Here is a 22,264-nt window from a genome sequence, read left to right on the forward strand (position 1 = left end):
TCTTTTATTGATAATACACTTATTGGAATTGGCTCTAGAATATAATAGTGAATACGTAATCTGTACTTGTCTATGATTTGTTTGTTTTTTATGTAAGTGTATATAGTAGTGTTTTTTTTTTAATGGTTGTTGGCTAGTGTTATGTATGTATGTGCACTATATGCAAATGGTAGTTCTGATAGTATATGTTCATAATAACTGTACATATATGAATACTTTATAAGATATGTATTGAAATATTATTTGAGTTAAGGAAAATTGTTACTGTAGAGTGTAGATGTTTGATTGATTATTGAAAAAAAAATTCCTTCTGACAACCATTAATAATTTTTACTGCTTTTTATTAATCTTCATAAAAATTCACAAGTCACCATGGTTACCATCTTCCAGCCACAAAACAAATATTATCAGTGATTTTAAAATACATCAATAAATATTATCAGTGATTTTAAAATACATCAATAAATATTATCAGTGATTTAAAAATACATCAAATAAACTCTCTCGCTGCATTCACGAAATCATTGCTTATTTACATTGGCCAGCCAAAGAGTAGATAAAAAAAAGCTGTTCTCCACAAGCCTGAAACAAAAAAGAAATCAAAGTTAAATGATATATATTGTACTAAAGAGAAATGAAACTGATAAATAAATGTATCAAAGAAAAAAGTTATGCATACCAGAATGATAAATTAATTTCAAAACCATTTTAGTTAGAAATTTGATACATTAAATATTTTGGTAAATTCTCATTTATGTACTACAATTAACATTTTTCTTTGTCCTTTCAAATAGATATTTTTTCCAAATACTTTTTGACAAAAACTCATTTATGTGAAAAAAAATTATATGAAAAACATAATTCTATTGCTCTTGTGCCCATTATTGCAGAAAAACTAGGTATTTAACAATCCAAGTAACTACACAATTTTAGAAGTTTGTTTCTCAGGGCCTCAAGTGATGTAATTGCTTGTTATTAGCTTAAGCAAATCTAGGCTTTAACTCAAGCAAAATGTTTACAAGTTGAATTAATTTCACGTAATGCATGTCACATAAGCAGTTAATTTTTTTTTTTTTTTTAAGTATCTAACCAAAGTCTTCGGGGAGAGTATTAGTAGGTAGGTTACCAAAATTTGTAAGATTCTATATATATCCTATATGTTCATATTTTAGTCGTATCAACAAAATGCCTACACAAGAATAGATGTCAGCATGTTATTTTGCAGCAGTCGATGGCATTACTTCATAATACAGTTGTGAAATCACTACAAAATGTGTCGGATGTATATTGTAATGATTTACAATTATTATCGGTAATCGCATAACTGCAGAGTTCAGAGGGTGTTAGAAAATTAAAATATACCACACATTGTTCTTTTTTTGTTTCTAATAATATTAGTTTATATTCCTACAAAGATGGATTCAGAAATTTCCTAGAGTAACAACTTTTCCACACAAACCAAATTTGATAAATAGTAATTCTTAGTACTATGTACTTCGCCAAATAAATTATTTTTAAAGTCTAGGTAAACTTACCTAAAGAATAATTGCTTACACCATTTTACAGTAGTTATGAAGAAGTTACCTTTCCCTAACCATTTTCATGATTTAACAGCACTTATGTAACTAACCTAACCAAGTATTGCAACTGTGAACTACAGTATAACCCTGTAATTGTTTTCAAGTGAGCATGCGGAAAAAAACATAAGCAGTCGATGGAAATTTAGCCATTCCAGTGTTTTAACGTTTTACCAATGGATTCATTAAGAAAATATAAAGTTAAAAACCATTGATCAGTACCCTTGATGCTTGAATTTGCTTAACCAATCCAACAATTATACAACTTCGTTGTGCATCAATAAAGTAAATCAATCATCAATACAGTAAACGTCTTCGATTATACTGCGCTAATTCCCAAATATATTTTTAAAAAATTGAAATAAATTGTTTAACAGTAGTTTAATGTTAAAGTAGGTAAGTATAAACAATACAAAATTTGTAAAATCATGTGAATGGTTGGTTAGCTAAATTTAAAAAAAGTAATTTTCTTTTGTTGCTGCTTATCCATAAATTAAATTATAAAATTTTGAAAATACCGTTTCAGACACTAAAAACCTTCCTCTATTAAAACTGTAAACAGCTTTTCTTAATTCCTACTGGTTTTCAAGAAATCACATTTTGCAGGTCACGCTAGATACCTTATGCAGTGAAGCAGCTGTTACCATTTTCCCCTCTAATTGCATAGCAGATCCTGTGGTTTTCCATATATATAAGAATGTATATATTTTTTATTTGAATATTATAACCTAATGAAACGTAAATAATAGTTTTAAAAAAAGTTACGAGTCTCTAATGTGTATCCAAACCAAAACGCCAACCCTTGACAGGGATTTTTTATAGCAGTATGGAGGCGCAAAGCGCAGATTAGTTACCTGCAATAGCACGTAACCTGACGTATAAAAGGAATCATTTGTTACAAAATGAAAATTTATTTTATATGTCAGGTTATGTGTTGTCTCACGTAAAAAATCAGAATTTTGCACCTATAAACTGCTAAAAAATATCGCTCTCAAGGACTGATGCTTTGGGTTTGGAATGCACAATAAGGAGTCACATAACTTTTTTAATGTGTTAATTTACGTTACTGCATTGCAATATCCAAATAAAAAATAGACAATTTGTGTATGAAAAACAACAAGATCTGCAACTCAATTAAAGAACAACATGGTGACAGGCCCTTTACTGCACAGGTAATGTAATGTAACCTATAAACAGTGATTTCTCAAAAACCAGTCTGAATTTAGAAAAAACTTTTTTCAGAGTAAATACAGGTACATATTTAAAGTTAAAAAAAAAAGTGTCCAAAGTTTATTTTGCATACAAAAAGCAGCAACGTGAGATAATAACCTAAAAAATCACTGTAAAATGTATATTGGTTGGTTAGATTAGGTTAGTAACATCCAACCGTTCAATTGATTTTACAGAATTTTTAATTGGTGCTATCCCAAGCTAACCAAATGTAAATTCCACTGTACTTAGAATCACTGTACGTATAATGTTACTAACCTAACAAATTTCACTGTATTTTTAATCCAGCTAACCCAAGGGCAGTATCTCAATATTACAGATTTGTAATAAATAATCCTAACCTATCCACATGTTAAACTACTTGCAGTATCAAACAACCCTCATAGAGAATAATAATTTTAAACATGTCAGGAAGTAAAAAACACTTTAGGAATTTATAATTTTTCCTGCAATACCCCAAATTATATTAAGTGCACTCACCTCAATGTAATTCAGCTCTGGTAACAATTATTTTAAAATATTTTTACTTAAATGCGGTTAACTACTACACACCACCAGAAAACATTTCTTATGATTTTATACGTTGTGCGCTCATGAACATAAGATGAAATCTCCACACGCTACCTAAAATTTAAAAAGATAAGCCTATAGTGTACAAAAATTTATATAAGAAATGATTACTTGGCAAGAATAACACAAGCAATGTTAACTTGTAAACGGACAAAACTAATCTCCTAACAAATCAAACAGAAATAGCTCAATAACTTACCTGAAAATCTCATAATTAGTAACATATTTGTGTACATGTGTTTTACTCTTAAAAAAATATAAAATAACATTAGTCAACAATTTTTTGATCAATATTGCAATGTTTGTTTTTAACGTACAGATAAAAAAAAAAATAAATAAATAAAACCGAACATGTACGAACCAGCCCGAAGGGCATGTCGATCTATGGGGGTGAAACTTAGGCTGTCCAAATGACATGATGATATGTTGTCCTCCCATTAAGAGCTAAAATTTACAGACAAGAAAGTTTCTTCAGTTAGTGTCAATAAGAAAATGGTTAAGTAAACTTAAATGTTAAATTAATTTGTGTTATGAGATTCTACTTATTTAACAAGCCAAAAAAAGAAACGGCATATTAAATTATAGACAAAAATCACTCTACATTTTGATTGCTGTAGTCTTAGGTGCATTGTGGCAAAAAATAATAAAGATCATCGAGACAGGTTGCATGGCAGTAAGCACAGAGTTACACAAATATCACGCATTCTTTCCAGCAAACGAGATGACGGACAAGAAGACGCCTACTGGCTTTCAATCATTATTTAATAACATGTCGACGAGTTACACCAAAAATTATGCATTCTTTCTGAAATAAATTTGTTCGGTACTTACTGCACAATTCCCTGAATCACGGAACACAAGGCTAGAATGCACACGAACTAGCTTATTTATTCCAATACAAAAGAATAATGTTGATTGGAATCACGCATGAATACTCTAAATACTATGAATTCAAACATATTTGTGAAATTACGACGAATTATTGTATTTACTACCACACAAACTGTTCATTAAATCATACGCCCCTTACTTTCAATGAAAAAACATTGTTTATTTACATTCGTGTATGCCCCGAGAGCATCAGATTGCTGGTACGCACTAACCAAGGATAAAACCACATTTTGTAGCTTCTGTTACCAATTATTTATTCTGTGACTATACCATACATGTATCATTGAGCTAGTACATTTGTTGATACTGTCTATGGAAACAAATAAAAAATGTGAAACCTATGATGAACATAAAGTTCTGCCATTCCCGATTACACCCGAACAATTCAGCTTCGGCCAAATTCGGGTTTTGTTTTATTTTGCGCAGGAAATGCTGACTGGCGGCGGAGTGAGTGGTCAGTGCAACCACTCACCACCAGGGGCGCTTGCGTCCCTGGTCACTAAATCCAGTACTGGACAATTAGCAAAGCAGACCACGAGTCCAAGTGCCCAACCCCCACATGGTAGACTCTTTTCTACTCTGTCCAACACTTCATCCAGACCATCCTCTGTCTCCTGTAAATTCCTACCCGTAATGCATGCCAATTTGCATCCCGCATGAATGTGCCCAGGGTTTTCCCTGTGTCTATGCAGGTTTTACCTGGGCCCAACCTATCTCTAGTTATAGTCTAGATTTAAAAGTGAGGGGGGTTAGTCATGGTGCCAATCGCTGCCATGGCTGGCCAATCCCCTCCTAGCACATGATGCATGCGACCCTGTGAGACACCTAGTTTCAAACATGGCCAAGTCCAGTTCAACTTATTTTCCAGGAAACCCAGAAAACTGGTTTTGACCATTATAGTTGAGAACATGTTGCTGAAAATTTATGTCTATTCTTTCTGTGGTATTTATATCTCTTTAATTACAATTTACAGTACACTTATTGAATACATTTAATGTAAATAGGGTTTGAAATATGGACTTGGCCATGTATGAAACAAAGAGAGGGACTTGGCTATATTTGAAACTCATCAACGTGGACTTGGCTATGTTTTGCCATCAGCCGGGGTTTCGGGTGCGATTCCCGCGGCGAGTCTAAGGAGCTGTACGTGAAAATTGGGGTGTTTTACGGGAGGGCGCCAGGCTAGCTCTGTCGTCTAACCGTGAGTGGGTCGATCGGCCCCAGCGTGTCCCCTAGACTCGGTGGCTTGACTTGGAAAGTAGCGACGGCCGGGTTAATCCCTGCACCGTAGAAAAAAAAAAACCGACCCGGAGTCGCGTGGGGATTTGTGTTGAAAAAGGTATTCGGTGATGACTATAGTTACCAGTCGTGAGGGATCAGAGACAAAACTTGAAGGCTCCCCACGGTACGCGCACGTCTGCTCCGGGCCGCGAGCTGATCAGAACTGCCTCAGGGGTTGGCGTGCGGAGGGGGGGGGGGACACTCCCTCCATGCACCAAGGTTACGCCGCTCGTCTCATTTGGGTGAAGACTTGGCGAGGGGTACGTTCCGCCAGCAGGAGCCAGTACTGCGGGCTGAGGCCGGGCTAATGGCCTTCGGTCGGTACGACGTCAAACGCCCCCCACCGAAGAAGCCCGGCCTTGCACACGATCAGGCTCTGGGGCGGTTCGCACCCCTAGCATGTCGTTGACTCCCCATCCTGGCGCCTGGGGTGGCTGCGGCTGGTGGGGCCGGCGCTCTGGACCTGGTGGCTGCGGCTGGTGGGGCCACTTGGAGGCGTGATGAGGTAGGTGGTGGTGTGCAGTGTTGTGGTCATGTGGTGGTGTGGTGTGGTGGCCTAGTTTTCACATGATGTCCAGGCGGTTGGGGCTCTGGGCGGTCGCAGGTAGTAGTGCGTGTCCACCGGTGGTCAAGTTTTCTCCGTCGTGCCCTCAGGATTGCGGGGGCCGCGGTGGCCTCTCTCGGCCCTCCCGAGATCGTACTCGGCCAGGTACCCCGGGGGCCGCCTGTCCCTGGCGGGTCTCATAACTTGACGTATGGGCGGTTCGTCTGGCGCTTCTGGTGGGTCGTGAGGCGTCCGAGTGGTGGTTGTGGTGGTGTTGTTGTGGTCTTCCGTCGGTGTTGTACGGCGGTTGCTCGCGTCGTGGTTGTTGGATGGCCCGCTAGAGTAAGGTTGCCTCCTTCGTTCGGGTATACCCGGGGTTTCTCCTGCCTCGTCGTCGGGTTCCTCCACGACGGGTGTAGTGCCCTCAGGTAGGGTTGCCGCCTCCTCCTCTGATGCGTAGGCGATCACTGGCCCAGCCGCACAGAGTTGTAGTTGTCTGGTGGCGCCGAGTACCATGTCGTCAAGCTCGTTGATGACGGTGGTGGTGTCTCCCAATAGGCCCTCCGGATCGCTCAGTGAGACATCGGTGATGGTCACCTGTCCGTGGCGGGTCATCTGTCCTGGTTGGCGTGACGTTGTCATCTCGTGCGTGAGATCTTGTGCATCACTTGGTGTTTCCAGGTCATCGAGGGTCTTTTTTGGTGTCCTGGTTCGGATGTCGTGGTCTTGCTCTCCAGTAGCCGGTTCGGGCTCGTCTGCTACCGGTTGTTCATCGTTGTGCATGTCATTGTGTGTCTCGTCGTGGTCGGGTACTTCCGGCATCAGCTCACCCGGTGTCGTGGCCAGTCGTAGATCGTCGCGGTGGATCTTCCGGATGCGCCGCCCCCCGAGTCTGACCAGATATGCGGTCCTGCCCACGCGTCTCTGGATTTTGTAAGGCCCGCTCCAGCGAGGTGCCAATCCGGCGCAGTAGTTGCGGGGGGCTGCAGACAGCGGGTGGACCCGGGCGTAGACTTGGTCTCCCGCTCGGACTAGGGGTGGCTCCCGCGTGGTCTTGGGGGTGATATTCTGCGAGTAGGTCGTTTGTCGTCGCCGTGCGTCTTCATACATGTCTGTCCTGCGCTGGTCACGTTCCTCCAACCCTTCTCCATCGTGCAGCGTCCTTTGGGTTGCCCATTCGCCTGGGAGGTGCAGATTACTCCCTTGCACCATCTCGGCGGGTGTGTGGCCTGTGGCTGCGTTCACACGACGGCGGATGCAGAACAGGGCGTCGGCGAGGTGTTGGTCCCACTTCGAGTGGTCGTCAGTCAGTCGGAGTCGGAGTTGGATCTTCAAGTCCTGGTTCCTGCGCTTGGTGGGGTTGGCTCTGGGATGGTAAGCTGGGGTGTGTGGTGCTGGATATGCACCTGCGCGCACCAGTCCTGCCATTGCTTGCCGATGAACTGGCGGCCATTATCGGTCAAGACTGACTGTGGGTAGCCCCACCGAGGCAGGAATTCCTGCGTTATGAGGTGGATGATGGTGGACGCCCTGGCATTGCTGCACGGATATGCCTCTTTCCATCTTGTGAACATATCTGTCATGACGAGTATGAACCTCTTCCCTCTGGGCGACCTGGGGTAGGGCCCCATCAGGTCGAGTGCGATGGTCTGGAAGGCGTGGGTCGGTTGTCGTGGGTGCTGTTGCTGCTCCCCGTCGCATCGGCGCGCCTTGAGGACCTGGCAGACCTCGCACTCCCGGACGTACTCCCTCACATCCCGCGCCACGCCAGGCCAATGGTAGTGTTGGGAGACCGCGTGTCGTGTCTGGTCCGTACCGGGGTGTCCTGCCAGGTCGTGGTCATGGAAGAACCTCAAGACGGCCTCGCGCGCCTCGGGAGGGACGTAGGTCTTCCACGACCCAGCTACTCCAAGTGCTCGGTGCATGATCCGGCCGTCCTGGTCTCTCCACGTCGGGTGTAGTTCGTCTTCGGCTTGTTGTCGTCGTCGGGTCATTTCGGTTGATTGACGTTGAGCGGTCATGACCCGTTGGTCGACGTCAGTTGCGGTGTCAGGTGGTGGGTCGGTTTGGTTGGCGTCGGTCGTGATCCGTAAACAGGTGTTTAGTGGCGAGAGGTGTTCGGTGTTGGGACCGGGCGGCAGCATGTCCTCCCACTCCTCCACGTCGATGACCTTGTGTTGGTCGCTCGGTTGCCGCGACAGGGCGTCTGGCAGCTGGTTTTCTCGCCCTGGCACGTGCTCCACCACGAAGTCGAAGGACTGGAGGAGTAATGCCCACCGTATGAGTTTCCCTTTTCTGCCCTGCATTGTCTGGAGCCAGGTGAGGCAGCGGTTGTCGGTCCGGAGATTAAAGGTCCGGCCCTCGAGGTGCGGCCGGTAACTTTTAACTGCCCAGATCACCGCCAAACACTCCTGCTCATTGCTGTGGTATCTACGCTCAGCAGGCCCAAACTTCGCGCTGGCGTACTCCACTACGTGCTTGTCTCCTAGGGGGTCAACTTGATACAGGACAGCGCCTACCCCTAAGGCGCTGGCATCTGTCTGCAGGATGAGTGGGCGTTCTGGGTCAATACGCGCAAGGGTGTGGCAGCGAGTGAACGCGCTCTTCACCTCCTCGAACGCACGTTGCGCATCGATGCCCCAGTGGTAGCGCCTTTGCGGTGACAGCAGGTCGGTGAGGGGTGCGATTACGCGGGAGAAATCGGGTATGTATACCCTCAGCCAATTGATCAGACCGATAAACCTTTGGAGCTGCTTCCTCGTACGTGGAGCCTCCGCGGTCGCGATCTTCTGGAGATGGCCAGTCTGTGGCTGGCTCCCCTCCGCGTTGACGCGGTGCCCCAGGAATTCCACCTCCTCGGTACCCAGGTGGCATTTAGCGGGGTTCGCGGTCAGGTGGTGGGTAGCGAGTCTCTCGAGCACGAGTGCTAGGTGGCGGCAGTGGTCCTCCCATGTCTCCGAGAAGACGATAACGTCGTCTAGATACGCGAGGGCGAACTGGCCGAGGTACCCTTCTAGCACCCGCATCATCATTGCTTGGAATGTCGCTGGTGCACACTTGAGCCCGAAAGGCATGGCCCTGTACTGGAATCGCCTGCCATCAGGGACGGTGAAGGCGGTTTTCTCCCGGTCTTGGTGTTTGATTGGTACTTGCCAGTACCCTGACTTCAGATCAAGCGTGCTAAACACTCGGGCCCTCCCGAGGCCGGATACCGCCGTCTCGACGCTGATCTGCGGGGGTGGTGCGCTGATGGTTACAGCATTGAGGGGGCGAAAATCAGTACAAAAACGCAGGGTACCGTCCCTTTTGGGGGCCAGAACGATACACGCATTGTAGGGGCTGTTGGAGGGTTCGATCACCCCACTGTGCAGCATTTCAGTGACCTGCTCCTGTATGATCCTCTGCTCCTTGTACCCATAACCCCGGGGTGATTTATAGATGGGTTGGTCGGTGGTGGTCGGGATGGAGTGCTCGGCTACAGTGGTGCGCCATAGGGGCTCGGCGGTCGCGAACACGCCTCGTCGTTCGTGCAGGACTTTGTTGATGGCGCTATGGAACTCCGGTGGTACATCGTGGTGGAGGTCGTCTAGTGTTATGGTTGGGCCTGATGGACTAGGTGTTCGACCCACTGCATACACAACGAATCTCTCAGTTCGCCCCACATTGATTTTAGCTGGCCCCATCTCCAACACGGCATCGTGTTCTGCCAGCCAGGGTTGCCCTAACACAAGCTCTTCCCCCAAGTCCCCCACAACAACAGCGGTCACTGGTGTAGTTAGCTCCCGAAGGCTTACCTTCACATCCGCATGTCCCATCATCCGGCCGTTGTGGGTGGTGGTTGCCAGCCGGAGCTCGCCCTGGTGTGGGCGGAAGGTGCCGGGAGGTACCAGCGAGGGGTGGATGAACACCTGGCTCGCCCCCGTGTCGATGAGGGCGAGGGTCGGGTGCCCATTCACCTCGACGGGCACGCGGAGCAGGTGGTCGCTGGGCTGGGCGAGTTGTCCCATCCTGGGTGGTTGTAACTGGATTGGTCCGCTGTAGCCGGGCTGTTGGGCGTGGTGTATGTCGGCGGGGTGAGTGCGCTCGGCGCTTGAGCGTGGTATGGTTCTGGGGTCGCCTGGTCCTGTCAGGAGTGTAGTGGTGGATTCTGACATGGTTGGTATACCTGGTGGTCTTCGGTAGCGAGGTGTTGTGGTGGGCGGCGCTTGTCGTGGCTCGTCGTGGTTGTCACCGGTGCTCATGTGGCGTATGTCGGCACGGTGGATGCACTCGGCGGTTGAGCATGGTGCGGCACTGGGGTCATCGCGTCCTGTCGTGAGTGTCGTGGTGGGTGGTTCACGTCGTGCTGCCCTTGTCGCGGGTGGGTTTGCAGTGGTCGTGGCATCACCTGGTTCGCGTGTCGGTATTGCGGGTGGGGGGCTCCATCTGTGTCCCCCCCTTACTCGTTTCCCGTCGGCTCTTGGTCGTGCGAGGTGGTGAGTGGCCGGTAGGCGGGTTGTGTCGTGCGCCGGGCGTTTGCCCCCCTAGGACAGTTGCTGTGCCAGTGGTACGTGCCCTGGGAGCATTCTAACCTGCACTGCGGCGGTTGATAACTCGCGTTGTCTTCTGGCCGCGCCAGGCCGTCGGTGCCTAGCGTTCTTGGCTCCCTGAGGTTGGGGCCCCTCTGTTGTGGTTGGGGTGGTGGTGCCTGGATTGCTAGCAGGTGTCGGCGGTTAGGTGAGCTGCTCCGTTCTCGCTCGGGGCCACGTGCGCTCCTTCCCCACATCCTCTGAACATTTTGCTCCGTCGCGACCGCGAGTTGCACGTATTCCATGACGGTGTTTACGTGGGTGACGCGCATGAATGGCTGGAGCTCGTCCCTCAACAGTAGGGTGATGGTGGGGAGTGCTCTGGTGGGCTCTGCGAGTGGTGCTATGCGCTTGAAGAGCTGTAGCTTGTGTGCCACGAAGTTCTCAACGGGTTCGCCGTCTCGCTGTGTGTTCCCGTAGAATTGTGCGGTGCATTGCACTATCGTCGCGCCTGCATCGAACCATTGGCTGAAGGCCTCCGTGAACTCCTGCCACTCCATATCGAAGCGGCCCCATAGGCGCCACCATGTCAGGGCGCTTCCCCGCAGCTGTTCGCTGGTCCGCTCGGGCCACTCGTCGATTGGGGTTCCGCTTCGCGTGAGTCGGATTTCGCACTGGTGGAGGTATGAGCGAGGGTCCTCGTGAGGCGCACCACTGAATTCGGGTAACCTCGATGAGTATGGGGCGGTTCGCACCGACTCCATGCGCGTGTTGGTGGGTCGCGTTGCTATGTCGTGCCCAATCGGTTGTGCTGTGGTTTGGTGTGGGGGCATGCCGTAACATGTGTTTGGCTTGTTCCCGTTGACTGGCACTGTCAGTGTTGGTTGTGGTGGTATTGTATAGCCTGTCTCTAATTTTTCCTTCCAAATCTTCTCCCAGTCTATGTTCCACTGTTCGTGGTTCGCTTGGTTGGTTGGTGACATGGTATTGGTTTGCGCTGCGCATTGGCACGTGCTTTGCCAAGGCAGTGAGCCTGTCAGCAAGTCGGCGGTTCTCGGTTGCTTGCAGTGTGCGCATGTCCCGTTGGATGTTTGGTGAAACATAGTTGTGTTGCGACTCGTGGTGCTTTGGAAAGCTGTTATCGTTGACGTGCCGCGCGCGCCTTAGCGGGTTCGCGGGCTAGGTGCCTGGACAGCCGCACAAAGCGGAGATCGCGATTGGGAGGGCGGGTTGGTTGCGCGCGCCGCTCCAGTGGCCGGGAGAAGGGGGTGGTGCGGATACCCGTGTGAAGGTAGGGGCCGAGAGCGCCCGGACTGCCGCACAAAGCAGAGGACCGAACAGGCGGGCTGGAGGAGGGGGAGTGCGGATAGCAATGCGCAGTGGCGGCCGAGAGCGCCCGGACAGCCGCACAAAGCGGAGGTGAAAAACGGTCGTTGAGGGGAGGGGATGTCGGGCTGTGGCGTCGTGCTGCCGCGTCGCGAAGGACGCGAAGCTTGATGATGCGGGTGGGTGGGGAGAAGCTCGTATGTCCTCTCGCTTCGACGCGCCGTCTGTCTGAACCTGATACGTTCTCGCCCGCAAAATGGCCGTTTCGTGCCCGCTTTGTCGCCTGAGTTGGGAATGGCTTGAAGAATTCTGTTTTTAAATTTCTCCTGGATTGTTTTCTGTCCGGTTTTGCTTGACGGGTGTTTCTCTTGCTAATTTATTTTGCACTATTTGCCACACGCAGGGGCGCCATTTGCCATCAGCCGGGGTTTCGGGTGCGATTCCCGCGGCGAGTCTAAGGAGCTGTACGTGAAAATTGGGGTGTTTTCCGGGAGGGCGCCAGGCTAGCTCTGTCGTCTAACCGTGAGTGGGTCGATCGGCCCCAGCGTGTCCCCTAGACTCGGTGGCTTGACTTGGAAAGTAGCGACGGCCGGGTTAATCCCTGCACCGTAGAAAAAAAAACCGACCCGGAGTCGCGTGGGGAGTTACATTGAAAAAGGTATTCGGTGATGACTATAGTTACCAGTCGTGAGGGATCAGAGACAAAACTTGAAGGCTCCCCACGGTACGCGCACGTCTGCTCCGGGCCGCGAGCTGATCAGAACTGCCTCAGGGGTTGGCGTGCGGAGGGGGGGGGGACACTCCCTCCATGCACCAAGGTTACGCCGCTCGTCTCATTTGGGTGAAGACTTGGCGAGGGGTACGTTCCGCCAGCAGGAGCCAGTACTGCGGGCTGAGGCCGGGCTAATGGCCTTCGGTCGGTACGACGTCAGTTTGAAATGAAATATTTTGCTTAATGGGATTTTCATCACTAAATTTGGTATTAATATAGTTCTGCCTTTTATTATCAACATTGTTTTACAGCAGACATTACAATGACGTTGACGCCACTCCCACTGCCTGTTTTCAGCTTTTATTTAATTATTAATAATGTGAAATATCTCAGGGGTTTTACGGGGGTTCGGCCTCGTGGCTGCAGGCAGGAGCGCGTCTCGGAGTTTGAAAATTACGTTAAAAAATTACCTGGGCTGTTCAGGCCACCCAGGACGCCTTGTAAATAAATGGTAAACGATTTATAGGACACAGCACTTTATTCAGTATCAATACACTCATACGCCCCGAGACTGGCCGCGTCCGTTGTCGGACCGCTATGACACGCGTATCTCTAAACGTGACGGTTCGCGCGACCAAGATAGATTGCAAAGTTATATTGACAAGCTGAACCCGTGGCTTCACGTCCCTATGGGAGGTTTAGCATGTAAATGATTGGTTATTGCCACAACTTAGGCTGGCACGTAAATACGTAGAAAAGATCCTATGCTCAGGATAGTTTGCAGTCTAGCCTGCTACGAGATTAACGTCTCTGAAATTACGTGGGCACGCTGACTGAAGACGTACACGTAAAAGTTCCTTACACATAAAAGTTAGTCACTTAATTACACGTTACACTTTGCACAATAAAACGGAGAAAGTTACAAGACGAAAGTTAGTCAGTGTTATTCTCAACACTTATTACTGAGGATCTACGACGATAACGATTAATTGGCTCATTAGCCGGAAACTGCGTACCACTACTACACGGTCCTTAAACTGGACATGGATTACGAATGAAAAATAAACTTCCCTGGTGGGAAGAATTTAAATTAATTAAGAGCCGCACGAAATATCGTGCGACTGGGTTGGGGTCGGCGCCGAGTTAATTAAAAGGTTTCCGAAAACTTACACTATTGCTGAAATGTTGAAGAGATGCTAGAGCTGATGACCCGATGTTCACGGAGCGTCCGACCCCTTCGAGCCCCGAACGGTAACTGAGCGCGAGACCGCCCTGCAGCCTCGCGCCTAACCACGTGAAACGCGGGAAAACCGACCCGGCCAGTTTTGGACTTAAAGACAAGTTACAAAATATATGCTTATAAAACAATTAGACATAATTTCCCTTACATGAATCCTCTTTTAAATTGTTATTAATTTAGTTGTTTAAACTTGACAAATAATTATATATAATTAGTTAGGCGCATTGCCACACCCGGCCGGGCGCTGACGTCGCTTACGTGTTCGTCGCGGCGCACTTTCATACACTCACGCTCGGGCGTGTTCGAGGCACTTAGGGGCAAGTGTTGCTGTGGCATAACGACCTTTGCGGACCAGAGGGAGCACCGGCGGTTGGCGTCAACGTTAATAACGAACAAAACAATTAATTAATTCTGGTTTAGAAAAATGAAATAATAAACATAGATATGTCAAAATAAAACAATGCACATGTTAAAATCATTATCATTACGTTGGGTTCTTCAAACAAATAAAACATCATCTTGAATACATTCATATGGCAGTTCTTCCACCATTTCATCATAGTCACCATTGCTCTCAACAATACGTCAGTACCATAGCAAAGTATCTAAACTCTTCCATTCACAACCAAAATGTTTCAACAATAGATTTCTGACATTGTTTACTTTCTCTTTTTTCACAGGAATCCCAATAGGTAATTTCTTTGGATTAACATCCATTAATGTTTTGTTTTTCTTAGTGATGCTCCGCTCTATTACTATGTCTGTGCGGTAGTGTGGTTCTCCTTTCACAAGAATATTGTTTGTTTTAAGACTTCTACGCAAATGAAACCTTTTGCACTGTGATATCTTGAAATGCAATGATGATGTCGCCTTCACAATATCACTAGCTTCTTTCTTCCAGTCATATGCATCCCATTTTGTCCCCAACAGTTTATCTGACCCGAGATGTTCGAAAATATTGTGATATTTCTTTGGCTCGATGATTATTTCCTTCCTTTTAATCTCCTTCTCAATTCGTCCAAACACTCTGTCTGAGGGCAAGAACGAATGTCCAACAACTGGAAACTTCTATAATCATATTTATAATAATACTTTATATTGTTTTTAGGTTGTGATATGTTTTGTATTAATTTTGCTATTAAATAATTTTTTAATCTTTTTTTGTTTATTTGGTATTTTACCCCGATTTCATTATAAATTAATTGACGTAAATATAGTTATTTCAAATATCATGTACATAATAACCTATATTTTGAGGTGTTGGTGGACAAAAACCAGGCCGTAATTATGTGTAATTTGTTATAAAATAATCACTGTTCAATTTGTTGTGTGTGCGTTTCACCCATTAACTTTTTTCATTCCATAGTAGTAAATTACTGAGCTGCTACTAAATTGACTAATGTATTAATGTATGAAATTACCTTAACTGCGTCTCTCGTGTTCTCTTCCATGACGACGGATCTTGCTGGCGCTTCCTAGAGTGGCGTTTGTCAGTTTCCTTAATGTGATCAGACATTATAGGCATGCTTTAAAATATTTATGCACTTCAATTAAGTCTTATTTCCAACAATATTTTCAAATTAACTGTCTCGCATGCAACATAAACGAATGCACATTAGCCATCTTCAATACTTACTAACATGTGACTCGTTTCGGCTTTGTGATTGGCTGGAATGGACTTAACAAGGACTTGGCCGCCTTTGTAAATAAACACATTGGGATATGGCCGATTTTGAAACTAACCTCACTTTTCCCTAAAACTTTTAGCACACGATTGGCCGGTTCTGCAACTGACATGTATCGTAGGTTTATAGCCCTGAAGACAGCGATTCCATCCATGTATATATCTTTAAATGTGAAAAAAATGGACTTGGCCTTGTTTGAAACTAGGTGCCTCCTGTGTCTAATCGCAGGAAAAATGAATTCAAATATTAAAAGTGGTCGTTAGGTTAGCTACATTAAAACAATTTAAAACACTATGGACGGTTAGGTTAGTATAGCTACATTTAAATAAACAGAGAAATATAAATATTTATAAATAAACCCGAGGTTGGCCGAAGGTGAATTGTTCGGGTGTAATCGGAAATGGCAGAACTTTATGTGCTTCTAGGCTTCCCAATAAAAATAGTATAAACATTTTTGTTTGAGTGCTTGCAGCTATGGTGACATCTTTGTAGTTGAACTACTAGTACTTTATTTACTCTATGGTTGAACTGTTTCGTTGGTAAACAATATTCTCTCATTATTTTCAAATTATTACTTGTTGGCTTTTTGTATTTGGTTTATTAGGTATACGATTTATTAACTAAATAACGCTTATGATCCCAGAAAATATATTTTTGTTATTTGGCACAAGTGAAATATGATGTACACTATAATGTAAACCTACATTCGGTCTCAGCTGCAATTTGTAACATTTGGCACTTAGCAGCCTGTAGGTTATGTTTGTTTATTGTGTACTTGAGACGAGAAGTATATTGTGATTGATTATGGCTCCTAAGAAGTTAACTGCATCACAAATATTATATTTGATTGAGAGTGGTGATGTGTCTGATATTGAAGGGCTAAGTGGAGAAGATGATACTGTGATTGACGAAACAGCTGTAGTCAACGAAGATAGCGAAGAAGAGGTTATAGAGGATTATGAGAACATTGCAGTGTTAGATGTACAGAATGTAGAAGAGGTTGCAGGTGAAGATGTTCATGACGATATTAGAGATATGTTGGAGTTGACCACAGCAAAACAAAATATATCATGGCGAAGAGGAATTTTTACCACCGGAGAACCATCAGAATTTCAAACTCAAGTTCCAGAACCTGTTTTAGAGCCCTACGAGTACTTCCAAAGGTACATACCACTGGACTTTTATGAGAAGGCAGCCACGTTCACCAATATATGTGCGCTTTAAAAAGGTGAAACAAAATTCGGTAAATATGTATTGTACGGATTAGCGCAAAAAAAAAACGTACAAATATGAAATAACTTAAATTATATGCTATCTTACGTCCTCTTTTCAGAACCGCCTGCGGAGATAAAAAATTCCAATTACTTTTGGAGATATCGAATTTTTTAAAATTAATTTTTTGGCGATTTTTTTTAAAAATAAATTTAAAAATCCGAAAATACCTTTATTCTGTGCTCTTTAACTTCCTCTTTTCATTAAACCCGTCGGAGATCAGAAATTCCAAATACTTTAGGATATATGGAATTTTTTAATTTTCATGCTGTTCCCCTTCAGCGGGAAGCCTACGATTCACACTTCCTTCTGGACATACCCGAATACTCACGTTGGCAAGCCTTCTTTTCTTAAAATTAGCAAGAAGTACTTAAAAATACTTTAAAACATTGTGGATGGTTGGTTATATTAGGTATGTATAGCTACATTAAAAAAACTGTAAAATCATTTTATGGTTGCTTAGAAAATAACTTTTTAATATGTAGCTATCCAGCGCTAGGAAACCGTTTACATGATTTCACAGTATTTTTAATGTAGCTATCCTAACCAAATCAACCATCCACAATGTTTAGAAGTATTTATAATGTAGATAACATAACCTAAGTGACCATTAGTTTTCATGAGTTGCATATTTATTTACAATAAACAAAAAAAAACCGAAGATGCACGATCGGGCGTTTGCCTCTCGTCTGTTGAAAGAAGGCTTGCCAACGTGAGTATTCGGGTATGTCCAGAAGGATGAGTGAATCGTAGGCTTCCCGCGTTCACCATTGTTGCTTGTTTACAAGTATGATTTTTTTTTTCGCGACATAGTTGAACGACTACATCACGTAAAAAGAAAATTACGTGAGTTCCTAATGTTCATCCTTTTTCCCGGTTTGTTAGGTCAGGTCAGCTACATTACAAATACTTTAAAACTAAACAACCATTAAAATTAATTTTTATTATTTTTAATGTCCGTTCAGTTTCAAAGTATTTATACTGTAGCTGTCCTGACCTAATCTACCTTTGTCCCGTTTTGTTAGGTCAGGTCAGTTACATTATAAATACTTAAAACTATACAAGTAAAATTAATTGATATTATTTTTAATTTCCGTTTATTTTGAAGTATTTATCATGTAACTAACCTTACCTAATGGAAAATTTCTGTTATTTAGGCATTCACGCACACACAGCAAAATATAAAATTGCATCTGTTGAATGATTACATAGGGCTTGTATTGCAAAATAAGAACGGCGATATCTCCAAAAGTAATTTGAATTTTTAATCTCCGCAGGCGGTTTTGAAAAGAGGACGTAAAAGAGCATATAATGAAAGTTATTTCATATTTGTACGATTTTTTTTGGCGCTAATCCGTACAATACATATTTACCCAAAATTCAAGCCTGCGACAGCAGTTGAATTAGAAATTTTATTTGCACTTCACATAGCTACAAGATGCCTGAACTTCCCTAGGATCCGCATGTACCGTACTGGGAGTTTGTGTTGGGTCTGGGATTGTTCCAAGAGAATATGACGAGGGATCGTTTTTACCAACTACGAACCAATTTGCATTTTGTAAATAATTTAGAAAAACCAGACAGATGCACTGACGTTTTTTGGAAAGTAAGGCCAATTTTTTATATTGTTCGAAGTCGTCGTTTACAGCTTCATGTTGAGCGTGAAATTGCTATAGACTAGGAAATGATTCCCTTCACTGAGAAACTTGGTGTGAAGTAATATGTAAAGGGAAAACCTAATCCATGGGGAATAAAAAATTTTGTGCTTTGTGGGACATCCGGTTTAGCATACGACTTCGTGCTGTATCAAGGTAGTAAAACTGGATGTGACAATGGCATTCAGAAAAAATTTGGTCGGGGTTCGGCAGTAGTCCTCAAGTTGACGGAGAGATTGGTACAACCAGGACACATCCTCTTTTTTGACATCTGGTTTACTTCCTACAATCTCCTTCAACTTGTAAAATCAAAAATTATTTTAGCAGGTGGAACGACTCGTGAAAATAGATTTGCTAACCCACCATTTACATCAGACAAAAACATGAAAAAGACTCATGTAAGGGGCTACACTGAAGAGCTAGTTAGTACTATTAGTATTATGTAAATGGTTGGATAATAGAACTGTCACAATGGCTTCCAATTTTTTGGGTATTGGGGCCGAAGATGAAGTGCGCAGGTATGAAAAGGCCACGAAAACCTATATCCCAGTTCGTAGACCTGAAATTGTAAAATCTTACAACCAAGTCATGGGTTGAGTACGACAGATTTATGAGTTTTTACAGGATCAGTCTTAGTTCGAAGAAGTGGACACTGAGAATGGCATTCCATGTCGTGGACATGGCCATGGTAAATGCCTGGCTGGAATACAAGCGTGACTGCAAGGGAAACAATATCCCGAAAAACAAGATTTTGGATCAGTTGGCCTTTCGCTTTCAAGTAGTTGATAGCCTGCTGAAAGTTGGTAAAACAATAGGCAGGAAAAGGGGACGGCCCTCTTTGGAAGATGTGCCAGAACTGAATGTCAACATTCCTTGGGTCAAGAAGGAGAAAGCTCCTAGTGCCAATGTTCAGCTGGACAGCGTTGACAATTTACCCATTCATGACCAGAAGAAAGAGCCTACGAGATGTAAGAACACAAGATGTAACAGTAAATTCAGGTCTCACATCATGTGCCAGAAGTGCAAAGTGCACCTTTGCCTGACTCGCGAAAGGAAATGTTTTCGTAACTACCATACACCCAAGTAATGAAGTGTTCAAGATAAAATTGAAAAACTATGATTTCATCCAAACTGTACGCAAAGTTTTTAGTTTACTGAACTCCTTGATATGTCTTTCTTCAACTGATGTGTGTAAAATTTATTTAGCCAACTTTCATTATAGTTTTATTATGCAATCGCTAATATATATTTTACGTCTATTGTTATTGATGAAAGATTGTGATTGATTTATGCAGTGCAAGTTATAATTGTAGGTCTAGCATGCAACACTGAAACAGGATATTTTTATTGCAATTTGTGTGTTGTATTTTCATTCAAATTTATTTCAAACTGTAGGCTATTACACCTAAGTTAGTTTACTGAACTAACCCAAGACATGCCAATTAGTTTGTAGCACACAACACTAAAACAGTAATATTTTATTCCATTTTGCATTTTGTGAAACAAAATTTAACAGTTTTCATAAAATAGCTGCTGAGTCTGATTGTACAGAATAGTGTACATGAAAAAAAATTATGTCCATATAAAAATATATAATGCATCTGGGTACTTTTGTATTATTTATGTGCTTACGAAGGCTAAAACCTAATAATATATTTCTTTAGTTAGGCAGAACATCCTTCAGGCCTCAAGTGTAGCTATTTTTTAATTTACATAATACGTAGTGTACATAGGGTCTGAGGAGATTAAGAACTTTAATGTAGTTCCGGTAACGAAGTTCTAGTTTACTTTATTTATAGATTCTGTTTGAAATTTCAGTTCTTTGCAAATGAGCTGTTTTATTTAAGCCCTGTTCCCCTTTTTTCTAGTGCACCGCTATGGCCGTTCCAATATTTCCCAGATTTTGTGAAGAGAGATATTCCTAATATCCTCTCCAACATCCTTCCAATTTCTGGCCCCACCTTTCCCCATTTTCATCATAGTCGTTCCTTTTTTCTGGGTTGGACAGAAAGTGCATTTCAGCCAATATGAACATTTTGGTCAAAAACACGAGAGACTTGTTTTGATATTGACTTCTGATAATCGTGTGTGGTCATAAGCTGCCCAAAATTGAACGTAAACATTTTCGTGTTTAACCTTATCCTGCTGGCCTTCCAGCAGTGAGATATGTGATGAGTATGTGGTTAAGGGAATGCGGAGAGGGGGAGATGCATAGACCATTGGTGATGATGGACCCAGAGTGGAACACACTGAAAAGGAGGTAAAGGGTGGCTGGGGAGAGCTGGGAGAGATTTAGAACAGAGGGGAGTATCGATGGAGAAGGGATCATAGGTGGAAGATACAGGAGGAGTGGAGACAAATGGAAAGAGGGAAGCAAGTATTCCCAGTGAGAATGGGACGGGAGTGGAATGGGCTTGGGAGAAAGATACTAGCTGTGAGAAAAGGAAAGGACTTAAAAGGGAGGTTTCAGGAATTGGAGAATAAGGAAAAAGGTGGGGGGGGATGCCCTGCCACCGGGTGAATGATCAAATGCAAGCATACAACTATTACATTACTAGCATAAGTAGGCAAATTAATCCTTTTTTGGCTGAAAGAAAACTATTAGTATGAATTCAAGAGTGTTCTGGTTAGATAGTTATATTTATAAAGGCTATTTTATTCTTCCTGTTTATTTAATTTTGATTATTAATACAGACTGAAATGCAGTAGGTAGATGGGTGTGCCCTCCATGCTTACATAGTTATGCAACAGATTTGCAAATTCACAATTAAAGATGATTCATTTTGAATTTTGGGGAGGGGGGGAGGGAGAGGGAGAGAGAAAGTGGTTAAGAAACATAACAAATAATCCAAATTACAATTTTTTGGTATTTTATTTTAATTTTTGAATTCAGAATTCAGAAAAGACTTTAAAATTTCACAAGTATCAAAGCAAAAATGAGAAAGTGAGAAGGGAAGAATCGAGACCATAGTTTGTTTCAACTGAATTTCATGCACCATCTTCATGTTGTATGTGAAGAAATGAAATTGTCTGCTAATATAAACAACCTAGCAGCTGATATGGAGTGCCCTTTTAGTAAGATATTTGTTTCCTTGTATGTTAAGTGCAGGATTTTTGAACCCCTGGCAGATTGTTTTATCTGTTTTTGAACAAGAGCAGCAAAGACCAGTTAAGACTTGTATTTTCATATTGTAACTATACAACATCAATCATTTTAGTAATAACTATTAATAATTTATATATTTCTTCCTTGCCCTTTTTAGAGGGCAGTTTCATTATATGCCAAGAACTTTTGTACTCAAATATTTACCTGTGTTTTATATTACAAGAATGTTTATAAGAAGTTGTGAGTTTGTAATTTTGTACTGAAATTATTGGTGGTGGTAGGAAATAATGTTTGTGGTGTTGTCTTAGTGCTTGAGGCTGGTTGCCGTGTGCTTGGCAGTGCAGTCGCAGCTGTCCTTGGAGGAACCGAGTTCCTGAACGCCTTTTAAAACCATGGTAACGACATACACCTCTTCGCGAACATGCTGTTTGCAACCATATTTTTCAGTATTCAGTGTTTATCCACTCTTTAAACCACACACCAATTATTTGTGGCGAAATGTTAGTACAGTCTGTATGCTTATTACATTGATAGCTAACTAGACTAGCAAATACAAAACATTAATTATTCCTGCAAAGATTGGAAAATAATAAAAGGCTAATAGAACAAATAAAAGATTAAGTAGTAAGTTAAAACTAAGTACACTGTCAGTATGCAAATTACAATT

At 43.5% G+C, this 22,264-nt stretch overlaps 1 protein-coding gene and 1 long non-coding RNA gene across 7 annotated transcripts in view; one reads left to right on the forward strand and one right to left on the reverse strand.

Moving 5' to 3' along the window:
• Positions 1-324: 324 nt before the first annotated feature.
• Positions 325-4,398, reverse strand: LOC134546269 (uncharacterized). The gene is made up of 2 exons (XR_010079122.1): positions 3,577-4,398; positions 325-3,431 (listed from the first exon to the last, which is right to left on the reverse strand). It is a non-coding gene; the product is annotated as an uncharacterized LOC134546269 (long non-coding RNA).
• An 11,660-nt stretch (positions 4,399-16,058) lies between these two features.
• The window catches only part of LOC134546270 (meiosis-specific nuclear structural protein 1-like), a 52,643-nt gene continuing 46,437 nt past the window's right edge, over positions 16,059-22,264 (forward strand). For 2 of the 6 annotated variants that reach the window (XM_063388971.1, XM_063388973.1), the window contains exons 1-2: positions 16,114-19,459; positions 21,906-21,992. In XM_063388971.1, the coding sequence (XP_063245041.1) occupies positions 21,990-21,992 (3 nt within the window). In that variant the 5' untranslated portion in view covers positions 16,114-19,459; positions 21,906-21,989. The other 4 variants (XM_063388974.1, XR_010079123.1, XM_063388970.1 and 1 more) reach the window with 4 other exon arrangements.

This window comes from Bacillus rossius, chromosome 1 (assembly GCF_032445375.1).
Source record: "Bacillus rossius redtenbacheri isolate Brsri chromosome 1, Brsri_v3, whole genome shotgun sequence".
NCBI lineage: Eukaryota > Metazoa > Arthropoda > Insecta > Phasmatodea > Bacillidae > Bacillus > Bacillus rossius.